We start from the raw sequence: 25,290 nt of genomic DNA on the forward strand, positions 1-25,290 counted from the left end.
GAACACTCAGGGTCACACATATGAGATCACTGGCTGGATTTGACTCTGCAGAAGATAGATAAATGTGACGTAGGCTCACACTCCTACTGCTCAACACCCCTCAGTTCTCACCATTTCAGGACTTGGTCAGAATTAAGTAATAACAAGCGTTCTTTATTTTTTTTAAAAAAACTTCTGACCTTTTCACAAGTAAAATGTTTCTGACATGCTTTTTAAAAATTTGATTTGATTTAATCTAATTTTTTCTGACATGCTTTTTAAAAATTTAATCTGATTGAATCTAATTTTTTTCTGACATGCTTTTGACTGTGGCTGTGTTTACCCTGTCACTTCCTAGGTTGCTGTTAAAATAATTTTAGTTCATAGCATGCATGTAGATGTGGATATGATTATTCGGCTTAGTAGTTTCTAATCATGTGGTTCAGTGCTGAAGACATTTGGAACAAGGAAATTTAGTTTAATAAACCACCAGAGAAAAATAACAAGGCAGTTAGACCTACTCCTGGAATTGAATTAAACTGGGAAAAAGAAAAGAAACGGCAGTTAGGTTCGTACAGTGGAGATGACATTGTATCTTGTTTGAAATGATTAGTTCAGCATTTCCCAAATCCTGTTTCGAGCAGTATTATTTTTCTGAGAGATATTAACTAACAAAGGGTTGTGAGGGCAAAGAAATTTAGAAGATGCTAGGTTAAGAAAAATTTTATTCCAGTATATCTTTTTTTTCATTTTTAACCTTTTATTTGTATTTGTAGTACTAAAAGAATATGTACTCTGAAAATTAATAGATGAAGTACAACAATATTGTTCCAACATAGTTATCAAACCTAAATATGTTCTAATTGCTATCAGAGGGAATCGGTTTTTCTTCTCTCCTTCCTCCCTCCCTCCCTCCCTCCCTTTCTCTTATTAGTGATTTAATATTGATTTACAAAATTGTGAGACAGCAGAGGTCTAATTCCACACCATTCCCACCACCAGAGTTCTGTCTTCCCAGTCCCTCCATTGGAAACTGCACTAGTCTCCCAAGGTCACAGATGGGTTGACTATTATTTCTATGACTAAGTATATTTGCCCATTTTTTTCTATGGTCCTGCTTTCTCTTCCTACACCTGTTTCTACTTCTGAATGTCTTTCCTTCTTCCCTTTTCTCTCCCTCGGTACTGATGGAGTTGGAGTTCAGAGCCCTCTGGTCATCTTCCCCCATCATTTCTCCCCTGCTGGGAGTATGGACCAAAATTCTTTATGGGGTGCAGAAGGTGGGAGCTCTGGCTTCTGTAATTGCTTCTTGGCATGCCAATCCATACCCCCATATCTTAGAGTTGTAATATGTGTATAATGAAGCCAAACTTAGCACTGATTTTTTTTTTCTTGCTAATAGCTATCAGAATAACCTGGAATTTCCCCCCCCCCCAAATATCTCTATCTATATATCTCTATCTATATATCTATATTGTGTGTGTAGTTTGTTTTATGTTAACGAGAGAGATACAGAGGGAAAGATACAAAGATAGACGGGTGGGTGTAAGGGTGGATGGGAGGTAGATAGAGTGTGTTCAGGCAAGATTTAGGGTCATGCCTCAGCCACGAAAGTCCTTTTGCATAATCATTGTGCTGCCAGCTCCCGTCACTAAATAAACCTCTTTCCTTTTCCATTCCCTGGAAAGTAGTGGAAAAAATCTGAGTTTTGTGGTTGGAAATGTCCCCATGTGCTCTGAGGCTTCCCTCTCTCCAGTTGACAGAATACGTAGGCTTTCCCCGACCCCTTTTGTAGACTGTGTATTAACATTCCAAGAATTAGAAAAGCACTTTTTTAAAGACTGGTTTACAGTGGTGCTTGGGGTTGAGCCTGGAACCTCTAGGATTTGGGTGTGGACCTGGTGTTTAGCCTTGTGCTGTCTCCCCGGCCCAGGAATACATTGTGAGACTCTTCGGGCTAGGTTGCAACATCTCCAGAAGTAAACTGTAAGTTTTGTGCTGCCAACTTACTGTTTTTAGTTTCTGAAGAATATTCCCTGTGTCATTTGTAAGACTAACCTCTAGCTCTAGCTTTGTGACCATGACTGTAGTTTTTAATTTGTGCTCTCCAGACTTTGAACAGGTTCTTATTTGCCTGAGAAGCTGAGTAACAGAAAGCTAGCTTCTCGGCATATCTCAGTACGTCTGTGACACCCATCCTTGTAGAAGTGCCATGTGACAGCTTGCCGGATTGGCTTGGCTGTGTGCAGATGCCTTCTCATGGGAAAGCCATTGGTTTCAGAGTCTGTGTGGCTGTTATCACGTGTATATCTGTAACTTTTTTTATTTGCTACCCAGAAATTTCAAGATATCGAAGAGACTCATCTCATCCACATAAAGGAAATTATAGGATCTTTGTCAAATGCTATAAAGGAAATTCATTTGCAAATAGGCCAGGTAAATTTTCACTTTCATTAAATCTGTGTGAAATTTTACATTAATTTAATAACTTTACAAAATTCACATATATGATACTGAATGATTTCAGTAAAGAATACATACATGTATTAAATATAAACTGAATTTTTGATTGTTTGGCTACCTAAGTTAGAATTTACATGATTTTTAAAAAAATTTACTCACTTTAGTTTTTATAGAGACAGAAACTGAAAGGGGAGGGGCAAGCAGAGAGGGAGAGAGAAGCAGACACCTGTGGCTCTGCTTCTTCTCTGCTGCAGGTGTATCATGTCTGACCAGATTTGAATCCAGGTTCTTGGTCATGGTAACAAGTACACTCTGCTGGGTGTATCATGTCCACCCCCCTTTCAGATGATGATGATGTCTGCAGGGTTATTACTGGGGCTCAGTGCCAGCACAGTGGGTCCACCACTCCTGGTGCCCTCCCCATTTTATTGGATAGGAAAAAGAAAAATTGAGAGGAGAGGGAGAAAGACAAACACCTGCAGACCTGTTTCATCACTTGTGAAGTGTCTGCTGCAGGTAGTGGTGGGGGGGGCTTGAACCTAGGTCCTTGCACTTAGTACTGTGTATACTTAAGCAGATGTGCTGCTGCCTGGCCCTCTCAGATTAATCCCTTAATATGATTTTATTTAGTGCTTATTGGATAAAGACGGAGAAATTGAGAAGTGATGGGGAGACACACACACACACACACACACACACACACACACACACACACACACACACACACACACACACACACACCCAGCCCTGCTTATCCACTTGTGAAGCTTTGTCCCAGCAGATGGGGACCAGGGGCTTGAACCTTGTCATAAAAAATGATAGGGATGGAAAACTCTTGATTTCTGAGTCCTTGAGACCACACTTTAAGCCACTCATGTGAATAGTGTTTGTCCATGGATCTACTAACTGTTAAGTAAGCAGAAAGTTCTCAGACCGGGAGTAAAAAAGCAATGCACTTTGTTATTAAGAATGCAAATATTTTGTGAAGATTTGTATTGCTGTATTTCACAGCAAGAATATGAAATAAAGGAAAAATGTACTTCGTTTTTATAGGTTCATGAAGAGTTTATAGATAACATGGCTAACACTACAGTTGAAAGTTTGATACAAAAATTTGCTGAGTCAAAAGGCACTGGGAAAGAAAGACCTGGTAAGATGATAAACTGGAGAGAAATTATATCCAATTAAATTCCTTATCTATTGCTAATTAAGAATATGTCTTTAAATTGCAGAGCTTAAAAAATAGAGCTTGGGGGATACTTAAAATTTTATGTAGATTTTCAGATATTATTTATCTTATATCTGATAGTATATTGACTTAAGGTTTCTGTTTGTATGTTAGTGGTTAATGGTTATTATGAGCTTAATAAACATACCTGTTTTGGGGACCAGGCAGTGGCTTAGGGATCTGGGGTGGTGAGGCTCCAGGACACACAGTGATTTCTTAACTTGCAGATTTGTACAGTGGAGTCGAAATCTTTAATTTAAAAAAAATTACTTATAAAATGGAAATACTGACAAGACCATAGGATAAGAGGGGCACTACTCCATGCAATTTCCACCACCAGAACTCCCACTTCCCCTGACAGCTTTCCTATTCTTTATCCCTCTGGGAGCATGGACCCAGGGGTCATTGTGGGATGCAGAAGATGGGAGGTCTGGCTTCTGTCATTGCTTCCCCGATGGACATGGGTGTTGTCAGGTGGATCCACACCCCCACCCCAGCCTGTGTCTGTCTGTCCCTAGTGGGGCAGGGCTCTGGGGAGGGGAGGCTCCAGGACACATGGGTGGGGTCATCTGCCTAGGGAAGTCAGGTTGGTGTCATGGTAACATCTAGAACCTGATGGCTGAAAAAGAGTTAACAAATAAAGCCAAACAAATTGTTGACTAATTATCAGCCTAGAGGCAAGAATACTGCAGATGAAGATTTGGGGGTCTCCGTTTTGGAAAAAGCTAGTAGGTCTATTTCAGGTATATTCCAAGGGGCCAATGACTTTACTAGTTTTTGCCTGAGCCTGACAGCTAATATGCAGGTGGGCCAAAGGTATTGTCTGGGGAGTTGGTGTCATAGCTGGAAAAATGACTAGAAAGCTGGATCAAGGAAGAGAGTAGCTCCTGAATCTGGGAAAAGTGTATAAATACTGTTAACTGTAAACCCCATCAGTTTGACCTGGGGCCCATATTCATCCCAGGAGCCTGTGTAACCTCTGCGTCCCTGTAGACCTGAGCTCACAGTCTGTGGTCACGGCTGGGAACATTCCAGGCCGCACCAATTTCAGGACCCGTCATCCTCGGGTGATAGGCAGAGTATGTTGTCCAACCTCCCTTCAGAGAATGGAACACTCCCCACCCTTGTGGATCCACACTGAGGGCCAGGTCCTGTAGGGGCCCACAGAGGGGTCCATTATGCTGATGGAGACGACCAGTGACAGTGGAGAGAGGGATCTGTTAGAGGTCTAGGCCCATCATGTCTGTGTGGGAATCCCAGGACTCCCTGACTAGGGCCCCAGGTGATGGGGTGGCCTGATAGTGACTAAAGAGCCATCATTAAAGTCTGCTGGTCTCTTGCCCTTAACCAGCTTATTTAAAAAAAAAAATTATTTATTTTCCCTTTTGTTGCCCTTATTGTCTTTTTATTGCTGTAGTTATTGTTGTTGTTATTGATGCCATCATTTAGATAGAACAGAGAGAAATGGAGAGAGGAGGGGAAGATGGGGAGAGAAAGACAGACACCTGCAGACCTGCTTCACCGCCTGTGAAGGGACTCCCCTGCAGGTGGGGAGCCTGGAGCCCGAACCGGTCCTTGCGCTTCATGCCACGTGGGCTTAACCCGCTGCGCTACTGCCTGACTTCCCTCATTCAGCGTTTGTACTCCTTTCTTTGTCTGACAAGGTCAGCTTTGGAGTGATTGGGAGGTAGGTGAGGAGGGTCTCTAGGTCTAAGTAGAAACTATTTCATTAGGTACTTTATGGTGTCTTCTTAGGGCTTTCCGCTTACTTGCCACATTTACTGGCCCCTGCAAACTGCTGTGCGCTTTTGCTTTCAGGTCTGTGTTTCCCTAACTGACGGATACATGGCCCTGGTCTATATCTAGGTTCTAGGGTTTGTTCAGAGATGGACCACCCTAAATGGAATTAGGGAGTCCTGTGAGCTAGGGAAGGTCCCACCAGAGTGGGGAAGCTGGTGGGTTGACATTCCACACCTGACGCGTGCTGGACACAGTCTGAAGTGAGACATGCCAGGGTGGTGCTGGTTGCATTGATTGGTTGTGAGCTGAGACATGCCAGGGTGGTGCTGGTTGCATTGATTGGTTGTGAGCTGAGACATGCCAGGGTGGTGCTGTTTGCATTGATTGGTTGTGAGCTGAGACATGCCAGGGTGGTGCTGGTTGCATTGATTGGTTGTGAGCAGCAGGTGCAGTTTCTGTTGGTGTGAACTGGAAGAAGCGTGCAGGAAAGTGAGTCTCACTGTAGAGGTTTGAGGACTGGGAGATGTATGGGCTTTACAGAGAAAGGGGAAGGTTCCTGCTGTCTTAGGGTTTAAGAAGACAACAGATAGTTGTAGCTATAACCAAATCATTTGGCAATTGGGTTAACTTTGAAAACTCCATTGTTAGGATTTGCTGTATCATACAAGACCTCACCATAATTTATGTCCTTTTATGCTATTGACATAGAGCTGTATCTTATAAAGTAACGCCATCAGTTGCTTCTGTTCTCCCTGGTCTAACCTTTTAGGAGAGTCAGTATTTCAAAGCACAAGTCATTTTTAGAAATGTATTAACAGGGAGTAGGGCGGTAGCACGGAGGGTTAAGCACACGTGGTGCAAAGTGCAAGGACCGGTGGAAGGATCCCAGTTCGAGCCCAAGACTCCCCACCTGCAGGGGAGTCGCTTCACAGGCGGTAAAGCAGGTCTGCAGGTGTCTGTCTTTCTCTCCCCCTCTCTGTCTTCCCCTCCTCTCTCCATTTCTCTCTGACCTATCCAACAATGACATCAATAACAACAATAATAACTACAACAAGGGCATCAAAAGGGAATAAACATATTTAAAAAAAAGAAATTTATTAACAATCCGAACCCACTGTTAAAATTCATCTGATTGCCAATTTGAAGTCTTTTAGTGCTTAAATTGAAGGAACATATCCTCATAGCTATGGGTCTGTGCATCAAAAAGTTTGAGACATTCGATCCATTTTTCCCCTCTCATATAAATTGAAAAGTGATTTGTGAGACTATAAGTTAATAGAAGTGTATAGTAATTAACACCATCCCCACCACCAAAGGTCTGTGTCCCACCCCTCCCCACCCCTTAGTGAAGCTGAACGTCCACCTTCACCCTCCACCCAGAGATTCTTACTTTGGTGCCCTACTCCAAACTCAGTCAGATCCTGCTTTAAGTTTCCCCTCTGTTCTTCTTTCTCAGCTTCTGTTTATGAGTGGGATCATCCCATACTCGTCTGTGTCCTTCTGACTTAGCTCACTGAACATAGTTCCTTCTAGCTCCATCCAAGATGGGTCAGATTTGTTCTTAATAGCTGTGTAATACTCCATAGTATATATATACCACAGCTTTCTCAGCCATTCATCTGTTGTTGGGCACCTGGTTTGCTTCCAGGTTTTAGTTACTACGAATTGTGCTGCTATGAATATAGGCGTACACATTTCTTTTTGGTTCAGTATTATGGAGTCCTTGGGGTATATCCCTAGGAGAGGAATTACTGGGTCATATGGGAGGTCCATGTCTAGCCTTGTGAGAGTCTCCACACTGCTCTGCACAGAGGCTGGACCCACTGACATTCCCAGCAGCAGTGCAGAAGGGCTGCTCTGTGCCCATGGTCTCTCCAGCATTTGTTGCTGCTGTCCTTTTTGATGGGTTGAGGTGGTACCCCAGTGTTGTCTTTATTTGCATGTCTCTGATAATCGGCGACCTGGAGGAATTTTTCATGTGTTTGTTGGCCTTTCGGATCTCCTCTGAAGTGAATGTTCTGTTCATATCCTCTGCCCATTTTTGGATGGGGTCATTTGCTTTTTTGTTGCTAAGTTTGGTGAGCTCTTTGTGTATTTCGGTGATTAGTCTCTTGTCTGATGTATGGCATGTGAAGATCTCCTATCCTGTGAGGGGTCTCCTTGTCTGTGTGATGGTTTCTCTGGCTGTGCAGAAGCTTTTCAATTTGATGGAGTCCTTGTCTGTGTGATAATTTCTCTGGCTGTGCAGAAGCTCTTCAATTTGATGTCGTCCTTGTCTGTGTGATGGTTTCTCTGGCTGTGCAGAAGCTTTTCCATTTGCTGTCATCTTTGTCTGTGTGATGGTTTCTCTGACTGTGCAGAAGCTTTTCAATTTGATGGAGTCCTTGTCTGTGTGATGGTTTCTCTGGCTGTGCAGAAGCTTTTCAATTTGATGGAGTCCTTGTCTGTGTGATGGTTTCTCTGGCTGTGCAGAAGCTTTTCAATTTGCTGTCGTCCTTGTCTGTGTGATGGTTTCTCTGGCTGTGCAGAAGCTCTTCAATTTGCTGTCGTCCTTGTCTGTGTGATGGTTTCTCTGGCTTTGCAGAAGCTTTTCCATTTGCTGTTGTCCTTGTCTGTGTGGTAGTTTCTCTGGCTGTGCAGAAGCTTTTCCATTTGCTGTTGTCCTTGTCTGTGTGATGGTTTCTCTGGCTGTGCAGAAGCTTTTCCATTTGCTGTCGTCCTTGTCTGTGTGATGGTTTCTCTGGCTTTGCAGAAGCTTTTCAATTTGATGGAGTCCTTGTCTGTGTGATAGTTTCTCTGGCTCTGCAGAAGCTTTTCAATTTGATGGAGTCCTTGTCTGTGTGATAGTTTCTCTGGCTCTGCAGAAGCTTTTCAATTTGATGGAGTCCTTGTCTGTGTGATAGTTTCTCTGGCTCTGCAGAAGCTTTTCAATTTGATGTTGTCCTTGTCTGTGTGATGGTTTCTCTGGCTGTGCAGGAGCTTTTCAATTTGATGGCGTCCTTGTCTGTGTGATAGTTTCTCTGGCTGTGCAGAAGGTTTTCAATTTGATGTCGTCCTTGTCTGTGTGATGGTTTCTCTGGCTGTGCAGAAGCTCTTCAACTTGCTGGAGTCCCACTGATTTGTTTTCGTTTCCATCTTCCTTGCAGTTGGGTTTGTATCATCAAAGATGCACGAGATTTAGGTGGGAAAGTGCTCCACCAGTGTTTTCCTCTAAGTATTTGATAGTTTCTTGCTTTCTTTCTTTATATTTATTTATTTATTAATTTATTTTCCCTTTTGTTGCTTTACTGTCTTTTATTGTTGTTATAGTTGTTATTGCTGTTATTGATGTCGTTGTTGGATAGGACAGAGAGAAATGGAGAGAGGAGGGGAAGACAGAGACGGGGGAGAGAAAGACACCTGCAGACCTGCTTCACCGCCTGTGAAGCGACTCCCCTGCAGGTGGGGAGTCGGGGGCTCGAACTGGGATCCTTAGGCAGGTTCTTGCTCTTTGTGCCACATGCGCTTAACATACAGTGCTAACAACCAACTAATTATCATTTAATTGTTTATCAATGTTTATGACTGGAATATTTATTCTATTTGAATATATGCTGGAATTGAAAGATAAATATTAGATTTTGGGAAAGAAGTACTTTTAGCTACTATTTGTATTTGTATTTGCTCCTACTTGTAGAGAAATCTTACTAATTGGGTTTCCATTCATAGTGGAAAGACCCATGAGAACTCTGCCAGCAGCACAGCAAACAGTCCTAGTTCAGGGAGAGCCCAACCTGCAGCCCTGGTCACAGCCCTAGTTCAGGAAGAGCTCTGCCTGCAGCCCCACTCACAGCCCTAGTTCAGGGAGAGCCCTGCCTGCAGCCCCGCTCACAGCCCTAGTTCAGGGAGAGCCCTGCCTGCAGACCCGCTCACAGCCCTAGTTCAGGGAGAGCCCTGCCTGCAGCCCCGCTCACAGCCCTAGTTCAGGGAGAGCCCTGCCTGCAGCGCCGCTCACAGCCCTAGTTCAGGGAGAGCCCTGCCTGCAGACCCAGACACAGCCCTAGTTCAGGGAGAGCCCTGCCTGCAGCGCCGCTCACAGCCCTAGTTCAGGGAGAGCCCTGCCAGCAGACCCGCTCACAGCCCTAGTTCAGGGAGAGCCCTGCCTGCAGTCCCGCTCACAGCCCTAGTTCAGGGGGAGCCCTGCCTGCAGCCCCGCTCATAGCCCTAGTTCAGGGGAGAGCCCTGCCTGCAGTCCCGCTCACAGCCCTAGTTCAGGGAGAGCCCTGCCTGCAGCCCCGCTCACAGCCCTAGTTCAGGGAGAGCCCTGCCTGCAGCCCCGCTCACAGCCCTAGTTCAGGGAGAGCCCTGCCTGCAGCCCCGCTCACAGCCCTAGTTCAGGGAGAGCCCTGCCTGCAGCGCCGCTCACAGCCCTAGTTCAGGGAGAGCCCTGCCTGCAGCCCCGCTCACAGCCCTAGTTCAGGGAGAGCCCTGCCTGCAGCCCCGCTCACAGCCCTAGTTCAGGGAGAGCCCTGCCTGCAGCGCCGCTCACAGCCCTAGTTCAGGGAGAGCCCTGCCTGCAGCCCCGCTCACAGCCCTAGTTCAGGGAGAGCCCTGCCTGCAGACCCGCTCACAGCCCTAGTTCAGGGAGAGCCCTGCCTGCAGCCCCGCTCACAGCCCTAGTTCAGGGAGAGCCCTGCCTGCAGCGCCGCTCACAGCCCTAGTTCAGGGAGAGCCCTGCCTGCAGCCCCGCTCACAGCCCTAGTTCAGGGAGAGCCCTGCCTGCAGCGCCGCTCACAGCCCTAGTTCAGGGAGAGCCCTGCCTGCAGTCCCGCTCACAGCCCTAGTTCAGGGGGAGCTCTGCCTGCAGCCCCGCTCATAGCCCTAGTTCAGGGGAGAGCCCTGCCTGCAGCCCCGCTCACAGCCCTAGTTCAGGGAGAGCCCTGCCTGCAGTCCCGCTCACAGCCCTAGTTCAGGGAGAGCCCTGCCTGCAGACCCAGACACAGCCCTAGTTCAGGGAGAGCCCTGCCTGCAGCCCCGCTCACAGTCCTAGTTCAGGGGAGAACTGGAAAGCAGCAGCAGTGTCTGTCACACACAGTTCAAACTTTGTGTGTATCAGAGTAACACACTCATGGCCATTAGGAAAATTCACAGAAATACTGAATCTCTATAATTTTACATTACGTAGAGCAGGACTGAGTTCACGATTTAATTGAGCTCATTGTTTTAACATTATTTATTTTGTGAACACTCATCAGCAGAGTTTGTTTTATCAGAGCACTGCTCAGCTCTGGCTTATGGTCGTGCGGGGGATTGAACCTAGGACTTTGGAGCATGAGAGTCTCTTTGCATAGCATTGTGCTACCTACCCTCCCCCCAGAGGGCTCTTCCTGCTTTTTGCTGCTTTCCCATCTAAATCTGATGTTTAGCAAACATGAAGTGCACCACATTTATCAATAGGTAAGGCTAGTCATAGCATGGCAGGCATTTCTTCCTCTGCTGTGTGTCCGTCTTTCCAGCACTCAGCTACGTAGCAGCAGTGGTCTCTGTGTACTGACCTCTCACAGTTCAGATTTCTTTTTAATTTTTTATATTATCTTTATTGGATAGAGACAGAAATCAAGAGGAAGGGGGAGGTAGAGAGGGAGAGAGGCTGAGAGACACCTGCCGCCCTGCTTCACTCTTATTAAGCTTCCCCCTGCAGCTGGGGACCGGGAGCTTGAACCTGAGTCCCTTGCACACTGTGACGTGTGTGCTCACCCAGGTGCGCCACTGCCTGGCCCCCAGTTGAGATTTTCTGCATAGCTCTGAGTTGTAACCAGTGTGCCAGTATCTAGTGCACATTAATGTGCTTGTTGAGCAAACATTCATAGTATATTTCCTAATTGTCAGTTCAGTGTGGTGAGTGAGGCAGACAAGGCCCCACTTGCATTCTATTAATATTTACTGCCTTTGCCTCCCTGCCCTCGCTGTGGACACAGCCAAGGGTTCACCAGTAGCTCTTGTCAGCGTCTTCTTTCTGTCCTCTTTGCAAACCCTTGAGAGCAGAGGTTGCGGGTTAGATGTGTCCAGTTACATATAGCGTTATGCCAGAGGCTTTCAGTGAAGTGTTATCCAATCTTGATGTTTTCACTGTTAGGGTTATTTGATTTTTAAGATTATTGATAATGATATTTTAATCAACACTATCTGATAACACCGAAACACATGAAAAAGATACAGTGGGACCTAATTTGATATTTTCCCTACTAGCATTCTCTCTAACAGTGCTTTGTATGTTTTTAGGCCTTATTGAATTTGAGGAGTGTGATCCTGCTGGCGCAGTCGAAGGTAAGTTGGTCAGCAGTGGTGTATAGCACTTAGCTGGTGCCAAGGACTGCTGCCCACCTGTCGGCATGATCATAGTGACAGACAATGCGAACGGGCCACAAAGGCCTGGAGAGACTTAGCATTACTGCCTGTTCAGATCATTCTATTCAGTTGTCAACAAGTCATGATGCTTTTTTTTTTTTTTTTTTTTTTCCCCCTCCTCCAGGGTTATTGCTGGGCTCGGTGCCTGCACCATGAATCCACCGCTCCTGGAGGCCATTTTTTTCCCCCTTTTGTTACCCTTGTTGTAGCTTTGTTGTGGTTATTATTATTGCCCTTGTTGACGCAATTCGTTGTTGGATAGGACAGAGAGAAATGGAGAGAGGAGGGGAAGACAGAGAGGGGGAGAGAAAGACAGACACCTGCAGACCTGCTTCACCGCCCGTGAAGCGACTCCCCTGCAGGTGGGGAGCCGGGGGCTCGAACCGGGATCCTTATGCCGGTTCCTGCGCTTTGCGCCACATGCGCTTAACCCACTGCGCCACCGCCCGACCCCCGTCATGATGTATTTTTGCATTGAAAAACATAGAAAAGTGGTCCGGGAGATAGCGCAGTGGATAAAGCACTGGACTCTAAAGCTTGAGGTCCTGAGTTCAATCCCCAGCAGGGAAAACAAAACAAAACAAAACAGAAAATGTCATAGCATATTATACTATTTATATTTTACTATATAATGATTATATTAATCATTACAAATATGCAGTAGGCTTGCCAAAGGAATGAATGTTAAAATGTATATTCTGAAAGATTGAATAAGTATGTATTTAACTTTAAAAATATATTGTTATTTTTTTCCCCCTTTGGCATCTATCTTTAAATCTTCTAATGTCAGAAGTTTGAAATCCAATCACTGCTTACTATCTAATACTTATTCTACATGGGTTCCCTTTCTCTTTGCAAAGGGCCTGCCACCCCTCCTACTTACAGTGATGTGTTCCGCAGTAGTAAACACAGGAGCTGGTTTTTTAAAAAATTATTATTTATTCCATTTTGTTGCCCTTGTTTTATTGTTGTTATTGATGTTGTTGTTATTGGATAGGACAGAGAGAAATGGAGAGAGGAGGGGAAGACAGAGGGGGGGAGAGAAAGACAGACACCTGCAGACCTGCTTCACCGCCTGTGAAGTGACTCCCCTGCAGGTGGGGAGCCTGGAACTTGCACTGGGATCCTCACACTGGTCCTTGTGCTTTGCGCCACCTGCGTTTAATCCGCTGCGCTACCGCCTGATTCCCAGATGCTTGCTTTTTCTTTAAAGTCATGTTTCTTACAGCACATATTGTGAGATACTAAAAATGGTTTAAAATCAGTCTGCTTATTCCATCAGCTGTGTGAGGATTGGGAGGGAATGACTGCCTGTGATACGAAAGCTCTTACTGGAGGAGTAGGGCAGGCTTCCTGCACCTGAGCTCCCCTCCCTCCTTCCCTCCCTTCCTTCCTTCCTTCCTTACCAGAACACTGCTCAGCTCTGGGTCATGGTGGTGCGGGGGGGTGAGGGGGTTTGAACCTGGAACTCTGGAGCCTCAGGCGGGAGAGTCTGTTTGTAGAACCTTTTTTTCTTTTTCTTTTTCTTTTTTCTTTTTTTTTCTTTCTTTTTTAATACTTATTTATTATCTTTTGTTGCCTTTGTTGTTTTATTGCTTTAGTTAATACTGTTGTCATCGTTGTTGGGTAGGACAGAGAGAAACAGAGGGAGGAGGGGAGGACAGAGAGGGGGAGAGAAAGACAGACACCTGCAGACCTGCTTCACCGCCTGTGAAGCGACTCCCCTGCAGGTGGGGAGCCGGGGGCGGGAACCGGGATCCTTAAGCCGGTCCTTGGGCTTTACACCACCTGTGCTTAACCCGCTGTGCTACTGCTGGACTCCCTGTTTGTAGAACCTTTTTGCTATCTACCCCCACCTAGAGCTCCTGTTTAAGCAGTAATCATTTAGGTTTTCTGTACTTTTAACATTTTTTTTTTTTTTAAGCCAGAGCACTACTCAGCTCTGGCTTATGGCGGTGCAGGGGATTGAACCTGGGACTTTGGAGCCTCAGGTATGAGAGTCTGTTAGCATAACCATGATGCATCTACCCCCTGCATTTTATTTATTTATTTTTATTTTCCCTTTTGTTGCCCTTGTTATTTTTTTATTGATGTTGTAGTTATTGTTGTTGTAGTTGTCATTGGATAGGACAGAGAGAAATGGAGAGAGGCGGGGAAGACAGAGAGGGGGAGAGAAAGACAGACACCTGCAGACCTGCTTCACCGCCCGTGAATCCCCCTGCAGCTGGGGAGCCGGGGGCTCAAACCGGGATCCTTACTTATGCCTGTGCTTGCACTTTGCGCCACTTGCACTTAACCTGCTGTGCTCCCGCCATTTTCTTTATTTTTAACCAGAACACTGCTCAGCTCTGGCTTGTGGTGGCTTTTGGGGAATCAAGCTATATTAATGTAAAGTCTAAACATGCTAGGCTGATTTAAATTTGACTTATTGACAGTTAACACTTTAATTTCACTCATCCAAAATTAGTATCAAAGGTTTTGAGCAAATCATATGTCAATGTTGATGTTTTCCTTGATGTATTTATTATAAAGTGTATTTACTAGTTTAAAATATCTATCAAAAGAAGTTATATTTCTGTAACAATGTACATTTATTTTAAGGTATAAAACCTAGGAAAAGAAAGACTTTTGGTTTACCAGGAATAATTAAAAAAGAAAAAGATGCAGAATCTGTGTAAGTATCTTAAATATTATTAAAATCCATTTTGCATTTTACTTTTCTTGACTGGGCGTTCTGGCTTGCAGTCGTGTCTCTGACACACGGCAGTCTATCATCTCCCCTTGAGTGGTGTCCAGGAGGCCCTGCAAGGCCCAGTGTCCTTTCAGCCTGTCCCTTCTCCTTCCCCGCCATCACCGTCCTGTCCGATAGGCCGTATCAGTTCAAGTCTGCTTTGTTTGCTCTTTTTCTTTTTTAATTCTTTTTATTATCTATTTATGTACTGGATAGAGACAGTCAGAAATCAAGAGGGAAGGGGGTGATAGAGAGGGAGAGAGACCCCTGCAGCCCTGCTTCACCACTCGCAAAGCTTCCCCCCTGCAGGTGGGGACCAGAGGCTTGAACCCAGGTCCTTGCGCACTATGACATGTGTGCTTAACCAGGTGCGCCACCCCCCGGCTTCTGTCTTCTCTTTCTGTTCTTCATTCTTAGGTCTGTTGTTTCAAATTTAAAAACAAAAATGTCTTTTGAAAATAAATTTAAAGTGATTGTGTTGTGAAAATCAGAATTTTTTAAAAAGAAATTAAATATATTTGCAAGCTCCTTTGGTTTTGATTTAAATGACTTTTACTATTTTAAAGTTTCTCCTGTGAAGAGGCCAGAGAAAGAGTTCACTGGGTAGGGTGCCTGCAGTGCAGTGAATGAGATCTCTCACTCAATAGGGTGTTTTTCTGTTTTGGTGATGTTTCCTTTTGATATTCAAAGACTTTCCAGTTTCATGTAGTTCCATTGGTTTAGAAAGTAGTTTTATAAATAATTGTAACCTTTTTTCATTGTCTTATATTATCGGTATAGTCATGTCTTCTTTTGAATTTGAAAATCATTTGGCATATTTTAATTCTTTTATTTGACTTCTCCAATATTTTTGCAGAGCTTAAATAAAGGCTGTGCTTAAATACCAAGATATAAACTTTCATTTTAGTATAATTATCAAATGATTCTAATAAATATTCCTAATACTTTGCTCGTTTTCATAGGGAGTGCCCTGATGCAGACTCACTTGTAAGTAGATTTTACTTTGATGTAAGCAATTTAAACTAAAAAGTATGCAGCATGTTTATGTTGTGTTATTTAGAAATCTAAAAAAAAATACCATGTCATTATAAATTCACTATTAAAATTATTTTACAGATGCATTTTAGCCAGTATTGCTAGATAAATTATAGATTTACTGTTAAAGTTATTTTGCAGATGCATTTTTGGCTTTTTTTGCCAGATGCTTTCCTAGTATATAGAAGGTAATTCTAGCTACTTTTGTGAGTTTCCCCTCCTTCCAGAGCACTGCTTAGCTCTGCTTGATGGTAGTATGGGGGATTGAACCTGGGACCTAGGTGCCTCAAGCATGAGAATTGTTTTGTATAACTATTATGCTATAATAATATTAATACATATTAATAATATATATTATTAGCATAATATTATTACAGCATAATAGTTCCCTCCACTACCTTTGCAAAGTGGATATTTTGCTTTTTTTTTAAATTTGTTAAAATTTTTTTTTCCTTTTGTTGCCCTTGGTATTTTTTTTAATTGTTGTTGTAGTTACTATTATTGTTGTTGTTGATGTCGTTCTTATTGGATAGGACAGAGAGAAATGGAGAGGGGAGGGGAAGACAGTGACGGAGAGAGAAAGACAGATACCTGCAGACCTGCTTCACTGCCTGTGAAGCGACTCCCCTGTAGGTGGGGAGCCGGGGGCTCGAACCAGGATCCTTATGCTGGTCCTTGCGCTTTGCGCCACGTGCGTTTAACCTGCTGTGCTACCACCGGACTCCCGATATTTTGCTTTTTAAACTGTGCATGTTTCTTTTTCCTTGAGAAATACACAGATCTTAAGTCTGCATACTTTATTTTAAAATATAGTGCTTTTACTAATTTATTCTTAGATCTATTAAGATGCTACTTTACTGGCCAGTGAAATAGCTCACTTGGTCAGTGTGATGTTCTGTGATGTGCATGACCCAGGTTCAGGCCCAGCCCACAGTGCATTTGCGGGGAACTTTGTGCTGCGGCCTCTTTCATTCTGACTCTCTGCCTTCTCTGTGTTTATCTAAAACTCTGTCTCAGAGTTCATCAGTCAGTCAGTCAGTCAGTCAGTCAGTCAGTCAGTCAGTCAGACTTGTGATCTCAACACAGTGTTAAAAGATACTATTTTACCTGTTCATTTACTTGAAACTAAAACTTAAAAAGAGGCTTTGACTGTGGGGTGCTGGGAATACACTGGGTAAAGGGCAAATATCCAGGTGCTGCAAAATAAGTGCCTTCCTTGAAGGCCAAGCCAAAGAGAGGTTTATTCACAGAATCACTGTGAATGTGAGCGGAGACGTCTAGCTAGGAAAACAGGCAGAAGTCCAAAGTCCGAAACTTAAGTTTCCATGTGAAGGGACCAGGGTTAGTCCTGGAGCCACACCAAATGGAGAGTCCATGGTGAAGGTGATCCAGTCAAGAGAGGGAGATGCTTCAGGCCATCCCCTCGTCAGTCTGCTCCGCCTCAGGCTGACCTTGTTCGTTCGTATGCTAACTGTCCCAAACTCCTGTTGGGGTCACAAGTTTTTTTTTATATAATTTAATTTATTTTATTTAAAATTTTTGTTTTAAAAAAGAAAACACTGACAAAACCATAGGATAAGAGGGGTACAACGCCACACAATTCCCACCACGAGATCTCTGTATCCCATCCCCTCCCCTCCCCTGACAGCCTTCCTGTTCTTTAACCCTGGTGGATCAACAACAGTAGAGAATGTTTCATCCTCTGAAGGGGGTCTGGATAAAATATTCTATCTACCACCTGGGGCCACAAGTTTTAAGGTACTGAAATTTCAAAAAAAAAAAAAAAAAGTAGCAAGAATCATGGTCATTATTTTTCTGTGTGTTTTAAAGGAAGCTTGCTTATATATTTTTTATTTAAGTATGTTTCTTTCTCTTGATACTTAAAGAAAGCATTGAATGGAGTTTTCAGTAGTTTAAAGGGGAAAACAGGTCTACTAAGTGCCACATTACATATGTAATATGGCACTTTGCTCATATGTAACCCTAACCCTAACCCTAACCCTAACCCTAACCCTAACCCTAACCCTAACCCTAACCCTAACCCTAACCCCTAACCCTAACCCCTAACCCTAACCCCTAACCCTAACCCTAACCCTAACCCTAACCCTAACCCTAACCCTAACCCTAACCCTAACCCTAACCCTAACCCCTAACCCCTAACCCTAACCCTAACCCCTAACCCTAACCCTAACCCTAACCCTAACCCTAACCCTAACCCTAACCCCAAACCCTAACCCTAACCCTAACCCTAACCCTAACCCTAACCCTAACCCTAACCCCTAACCCCTAACCCCTAACCCCTAACCCTAACCCTAACCCTAACCCCTAACCCTAACCCCTAACCCCTAACCCCTAACCCTAACCCCTAACCCCTAACCCTAACCCTAACCCCTAACCCCTAACCCCTAACCCCTAACCCCTAACCCTAACCCTAACCCCTAACCCTAACCCCTAACCCTAACCCCTAACCCCTAACCCCTAACCCCTAACCCCTAACCCCTAACCCTAACCCTAACCCTAACCCCTAACCCTAACCCTAACCCTAACCCTAACCCTAACCCCTAACCCTAACCCTAACCCCTAACCCCTAACCCTAACCCTAACCCTAACCCCTAACCCCTAACCCTAACCCTAACCCTAACCCCTAACCCCTAACCCCTAACCCTAACCCTAACCCTACACATTCCATATGTAATGTGCAGATAGCTACTGAGAAGACACTGGTCGTGCTGACAGGTCTAAGTCAGACTGTCTCCTTTGCTCATGGTCCTTGCTTCCACTTGTTTCTTTTCTTCCTAAAATGTTTTTTTTATCTTTTATAGTGCAGTGTAAAATACAGTAACATACAGTAGATACAGCATGAAACACCTCCCTTACCTCATATGACTTAGCTAAAATAAAACTGATATTTTTGTTTCAAATTTAGTCTTAAAATTATAATTAAAATAATAATAATTACAATTTAATAGACTTCTAATAAGATCTATCATTAAAATTATGAGAGCCTTTGTATTTTTTTTTTTTTTTTTTGCCTCCAGGGTTATTGCTGGGGCTCAGTGCCTGCACCACGAATCCACTGCTCCTGGAGGCTGTTTTTCCCCCCTTGTTGTGGTTATTATTCTTGTTGTTGATGTCAATAGTTGTTGGATAGGACAGGGAGAAATGGAGAGAAGAGGGGAAGACAGAGAGGGGGAGAGAAAGACAGACACACTTGCAGACCTGCTTCACCGCCTGGGAAGCGACCCCCTGCAGGTGGGGAGCCGGGGGGCTGGATCTTAACCCGCTTAACCCGCTTAACCCGCTGCCAGTGCTACAACCCAACCCCTGAGCCTTTGTATTTTTAACATTTATCTTGCCACTTGACTGTTTTGATGCCCTTAATTTACTAGTAAATGAAAAAAACAGCTGATATATTTGATATTTACATAAGTATTCATTTAGCTATTTTATTCTGAGCTACTTATACTATTTATTTGATGACTAAAGCCTTCTTAGAGTTTTATTCTAGAATTTCATTGTCTGCAGAGGTTTGTGTGCATACGTCACACAGCTCTGTGGGTGGTGGCTTAGATGAGCCTGTAGCACTTTGAGGCAGAAGCCTGTTCTCACCCGAGCACAGAAACGCTCAAGTGGAGGCTGGTCCAGACGCAGCTCATGAGTCCTGTAGCCAACAGCTAAATGTGCTTGCACACCTGAAAGATGCCAAGAGAGTAGTCTTTCTCTCTTTCTTTCTTCCTTTCTTTCTTTCTTTCTCTCTCTCTTTCTTTCTCTCTCTCTCTCTCTCTCTTTCTTTCTTTCAACCACTAGGGTTATCGTTTGTGCTTTGTACCCACTGCTTCTAGTGGCCATCTCCCCCCTTTCCTTAGACAGATAGCGAGACAGAGACAGAGGAAAAGGAGAACTGCCCAGCACCCCACCACTGCTGTGGGGACGCCCTGTTCCCCACGTGGAGACCCAGGGCTGAATGCAGACGGCTCTGTCCGGTGCTGCCCGCCCGCACTGTGCTGGAGAGCCGCCTGCCAGCGCCAGGGAGACAAGCTCACACTGTCGGTGTGGACGCCCCTTCTCATCTCCCGTGAGAAGACATCTTTTCATTTCAGATTGCTTTATGCTGTGCCAGGTTATTTCTGGGGCTCAGTGCCTGCCCAAGTCACTGCTCCTGGTGGCCATTTTTCCTTTTTTCTCCCGCCTGTCTTTTATCGGATAGGATAGAAAGACGTTGAGAAGGGAGGGAGGGAGGGAGGGCTAGAGAGGGGGAGAGACAGAAAACCTGCAGCCCTGCTCCACCACTTGTAAAGGGTCCCCCATGCGGGTGAGGACTGGGGGCTTGAACCCAGATCCTTGTGTGTAATAGTATGTGTGCTTAACCAGGTGTGCCCAGAGGCTAATCCCAAGAATAGATCTTAAAGGTTTTTATCACAAAAAAAACAACAAAAAAAACTGAACTGTATGCGGTGGTAAATGTCAGCAAATGTATTCTGATATTTGCACTGTATACAAACATATTCTTGTGCTGTTTTTCAGACACTAATTTTATATGTCAGTAATCCCCCAATTTAGAAAAAAAAAAGAATTACCTTTTTTTAAAAAATATTTTCATTTATTGTATGACTGGGTAGAGAAAGAGAGAAATTGAGAGGGGAGAGGAGGGATGGAGGAAGAGAGAGGAGGGATGGAGGAAGAGAGAGATGAAGGAAGAGGAAGATGGCCCTGCTTTGCCATCGGTGACACTTCCTCCCTGCAGGTGGGGACCACGGGCTCTGACCCCAGGCCTTAAGCTCTGTAATGTGTGTGCTTCACCAGGCGCCACCAGCTGGCCCCTTGGCCTTTTCTGTTTGCATAGACTTAGTCCTCTGATCTCATTACCTACATTGCCCTGGCCACACACAGTCTGCTTTCTGCTTCACTTGGAAAACTTGGGTGAAAATCTGAGTGTTCACAGAACTGCTGGCATTGCTAGCCCATCAGCTGGTCTGTCTCTTTCATTGTTCTCATATTTCATTTTGTAGGAATTTTTCTTTTCGGTATAAGAAACATCAAATCTAATTTGAAGCTAATTAGCTCAAAGGCTGTATTCAGCGTTAATACTTTTGTTAGTCTGTTGACATTTGTTAAGTGACAAGTGCTCTCTGGCAAGCTGGGCATGCTGAGGCCAGCCTGACTGCAGAGGACACGTGACAGGACTGCTTTGCTGGCCTTTGAGCCTTCGTCAGTGACTTCTCTCCTTTTTCTCATAGAACATTCCTGATGTGGATGAAGAAGGCTATAGTATAAAGCCAGAAGCCAACCAGAATGATATCCTTTCACCATCTGCATGGCATGAATTTTGCCATGCAGGCACAAAGAAGAGAGTAAAATGTTATTTAACAAACACTTTGATATTTTAATTATAAAACGATTCAATTTCTACATTTGACATATTTTATTAATGAGTTACTAACTACATTTCTATTAAGGCACATAATATCTTTTTTTTAAATAAGTGTGTGAAAAACTGCTTATGAGCTGAGATAACTTAAAAATAAAAAAATTTTAAATTTTCCTATATTTATTTTAAATTTTCATATATTTATTTTCCCTTTTGTTGCCCTTGTTTTTCATTGTTGTAGTTATTATTATTATTGTTGATGTTGATGATGATGTCGTCGTTGTTGGATAGGACAGAGAGAAATGGAGAGAGCAGGGGAAGACAGAGGGGGAGAGAAAGACAGACACCTGCAGACCTGCTTCACCGTCTGTGAAGCGACTCCCCTGCAGGTGGGGAGCCGGGGGCTCGAACCGGGATCCTTACGCCGGTCCCAGCGCTTTGCGCCACCTGCGCTACCACCCAACTCCCAACTAAATTCTTTAACTGGTACTCACATACCAAAGATAATCATTTCTACTCATCTAGTGATTCTGATTCTGAAGATGAAGAACCAAAGAAATACCGCATAGAAATCAAGCCTGTGCATTCAAATGATTCCCATCACACAGCGGCCTCCTTGGATGAGTTGAGAGTATCCGTAGGGAATATCACACTCTCCCCTGCAGTGTCTGTAAGTAAGAAGATACGGGCTTTCCGTCTCACGGGAAGCCCTTTTGTGTCTGTGTGTTCTTACCCCAGCTCTCTGCATGTACTTGACGCTAAGAAAGGTCAAAGTAAGATGCCACTTGGCAACAGGTACACATGGGATACGGACGTACACAAGGGACAGAGTTTAGGTTTATGTGTGTGCACATATATGGCTTACACTCTATACAAGCAAATGAGTTTTGAATTTGGGTGGGTGTTTTTTGTCCCTTTTGAAAATATTCTGTAAGTAAGTAAAATAACAAAAATTCACTGTTTCTGCTTTTGTTGTAAGTCCAGGCAGGATTTAGTGAACTGGAGTGTTAATCTCTACCTCATCTAACTTTAAAGCTCTTTTAGATCCATCTTTACCAGCCATATATAAAATTCCATAAAAATGAATTTAAGATTAAATTCTATCTTTACGTTTTTATGTGTCTATCACTATAGTATTTGTACTTTTTGCGTAAGGAAAGGCAAGAATTCTCAGTGGTAATTGTTAATCCCTCAAAAAAAATGGTGATAATATATTCTAATACGTCATGTTCTAAATTCATGTATGTTAAAAACTACAGGTAAAAATGTGTTTTAGTATGACAATTAAAAATTATTTATTATTGGATAGAGAAATTGAGAGAAATAGAGAGATAGAGTGGGAGAGAGACACCCACAGCCCTGCTTCACCACTCTTGAAGCTTTCCCCCTGCAGGTGGGGACCAGGGGCTTGAACCTGGGTCTTTTTTAAAAAATGAATTAATTAATTTCCTTTTGTTGTTTTATTGTTGTAGCCATTGTTGGATAGGACAGAGAGAAATGGAGAGCGGAGGGGAAGACAGAGGGGGAGAGAAAGACAGACACCTGCAGACCTGCTTCACCGCTTGTGAAGCGACCCCTCTGCAGGTGGGGAGCCGGGGGCTCGAACCGGGATCCTTATGCCGGTTCCACATGCACTTCACTCACTGTGCTACCACCCTACTCCCTTGAACCTGGGTCTTTGCGCACTGTGATGTGTGTGCTTAACCAGGTGCAGCACTGCCTGCCCCTAGCATGACAGTTCTCCTGCTTACTGTAGTTGGAATGGTCACGCTCTTTGTGGTAGAACATGCAATTTCAGTTGAGTAACATGATTGTTTATAATTACATATTTAAAATATTCTATATGCGTTTATTGAGAAAAAAGTAATTTGTACCATTTGGGCATGCTTAGCACTTGATTTTGGAGCTATTGGTTTTGCTCTTAAAAGACATAATTTTAGGGGGCTGGGTGGTAGTGCAGTGGGTGAAGCGCACATGGCACGAAGTGCCTCCAGGAGCAGGGGGTGTGTGGTGTGGGCACTACTGGAAACACAGCCTGGGAAGTACAAATCTGACATTTAAAAAAATACTTATTTATTTCCTTTTGTTGCTATTGTTGTTTTATTGTTGTAGTTATTATTGTTGTCGTTGTTGTTGGATAGGACAGAGAGAAATGGAGAGAGGGGGAGAGCAAGACAGACACCTGCAGACCTGCTTCACCACCTGTGAAGTGACTCCCCTGCAGGTGGGGAGCCGGGAGCTTGAACCGGGATCCTTACACGGGTCCTTGCACTTTGCACCACATGCGCTTAACTCGCTGCCTGACTCCCCAAATCTGACATTTTTACCTGTGAGCTTTTTAAAAAAAACATTGCAATGACTGAATGTAGATTTTCAAAGATTTGTATTAAAAGTTTTAATTAGCAAGTTGTAACACTCTGCTGTTCGTATTTTAATTTTTAAGATATATTTCTAAATCTTGGAGTGTAAATGCTTTTTTTTCCCCACTGTGCAGCAAAAACAGCTGATTCTTTCATATTGGGAAATTATGATGAAGCAGACATACTAAAAAAACGACTTGGTTTGACATTAGCATTTTATCAGATTAGACTCTATTTAATAGCATTTAATTCTTGTATTTCTCCTTTAGGTGCAGATGAATCGGAATTCATCTAGTAAGTTTGACATTTAAATTGGCTATTTTATGTCTTTGTCAGCTGGTTTATTGAACTTGTAGATTTACATATGTAGCTGTAGAGATAAGTGGTCTCATCCTGAACCTTAAACAAGATAACATATGCTTCTTGTTTCTTTTAACTTTGAGACATGCCTTAGATGTTAATAAATGTTCCCTCTCTACTTCCCCCTCCCTCTCAGTTTATTTCTCTGCAATAAATAAAATGAAAGATAAAAAAAAAATTTTTTTTTTAACGAGGCTGGGTGGTGGCACATCTGGTTGAGCGCACGTTCCAATGCGCAAGGACCTGGGTTTGAGCCCCCGGTCCTCACCTGCAGGGGGATAACTTCACGACACAACAATACAACCCCCACAAAGTTCTCCTCTTTCATCCTGTTCCAGGACCTGAACCCCCCCACCCCCACCCCAGAGTCTTTTGCTTTGGTGCAGGACACCGACTGCAGTCCAAGTTCTGCTTAGTGTTTTCCCTTCTGATCTTGCTTTTCAACTTCTGCCTGAGAGTGAGACCATCCCATACTCATCCTTCTGCTTCTGACTTATTTCACTTCACGTGATTTCTTCAAGCTCCATCCAAGATGGGCTGAAAACAGTGAAGTCACCATTTTTACTCTGAAAATGTTCAGTAGTTCTAGTTTATCTATCTCTTCATTTAGCTCCTTCGTTTCTTTGTTGATTTTCTGCCTGGATGATCTGTCAAGTTGAGAGAGTGGGGTGTTGAAGTCCCCTGCAGTTACTGTGTTGCTGTTGATATATTGCTGTAGCTCTTTCAGTAGATGTTTGATGTATTTAGATGACCTCTCCTTGGGTGCATAGATGTTGACAATCATTTAAGTCCTCTTGATTGACTGATCCACTGAGCACTAAGTAGTGTCCATCCCTATCTTTTTTAAATTTTATTTATTTTAAGGTCTATCATGTCAGATATGAGCATAGCTGTGCCTGCTCATTATTCACCATGTTCTCATCAGGAGAACAACATAGAAAGGCTCCCACCACACAGCCCCACTGCTAGGCCACCCATGTATAGATCTCCTGAGTTGCTTCGTCAGTTCTCTGACCCCGGATGTCAGCACAGGGCCTCCCCCTGCTGCTCCAGCCTCTGAGGGGCAGTAGCAGTGGAGACTCCCAGTTGCATTTGGTGAGTCTTAGGGGTGTCCTCTCCTCCCCTTCAGCCGACTTTTTGTTGGTAAAACAGACTGGAGGTGGCTCCTCAACTGGCAAACTGCCGGACTATAACCAGCCACTCGGGAGCAGATGTGGACTGTAGCTCCAGGAGTTTCTCCTCAGACTCCTCTCTGTCCACGAGCCACACGTGTTTGCACTCACCTGTGACTTGGTGGGCTCTCAGAGTAGTCCCAGTCTCGTCTTGTTGCAGTCTCAGGTGATCTTTGATGTTCCTTATTGTTTCGAGAAGTTTCTCATCTGGGTAGAGCTGGAGTCTGGCCAGAGTGTGGTCTCTGGATGCTCTGGTGATTTGGCGGCTTCCCAGAGTAGTTCTAGTCCTGTCTTGTTGTGGTCCCAGGTCGTCTCCTTTGATATTCCTAGTTGACTTCTAATTTTTTTTTTTTTATTATTATTACCAAAACACTGCACAGCTGTGGCTTATGGTGGTGTGGGGGATTGAATCTGAGACTTTGGAGCCTCAGGCATGAGAGTCTCTTTGCATAACCATTTAATGCTAT

The 25,290-nt window shown here is 43.9% G+C and overlaps 1 protein-coding gene across 2 annotated transcripts in view; it reads left to right on the forward strand.

Moving 5' to 3' along the window:
* Positions 1–25,290, forward strand: part of FCHO2 (FCH and mu domain containing endocytic adaptor 2) — a 103,165-nt gene that overhangs the window by 49,781 nt on the left and 28,094 nt on the right. For both annotated transcript variants that reach the window (XM_060201034.1, XM_060201033.1), the window contains exons 7-14: positions 2,317–2,415; positions 3,496–3,592; positions 11,672–11,716; positions 14,399–14,471; positions 15,491–15,515; positions 20,801–20,858; positions 21,426–21,601; positions 23,561–23,585. In XM_060201034.1, coding sequence (XP_060057017.1) covers positions 2,317–2,415; positions 3,496–3,592; positions 11,672–11,716; positions 14,399–14,471; positions 15,491–15,515; positions 20,801–20,858; positions 21,426–21,601; positions 23,561–23,585 — 598 coding nt within the window. The remainder of the gene's footprint in view (positions 1–2,316; positions 2,416–3,495; positions 3,593–11,671; positions 11,717–14,398; positions 14,472–15,490; positions 15,516–20,800; positions 20,859–21,425; positions 21,602–23,560; positions 23,586–25,290) is intronic.

Source organism: Erinaceus europaeus, chromosome 11 (assembly GCF_950295315.1).
Source record: "Erinaceus europaeus chromosome 11, mEriEur2.1, whole genome shotgun sequence".
In the NCBI taxonomy this organism is placed as follows: Eukaryota; Metazoa; Chordata; class Mammalia; order Eulipotyphla; family Erinaceidae; genus Erinaceus; species Erinaceus europaeus.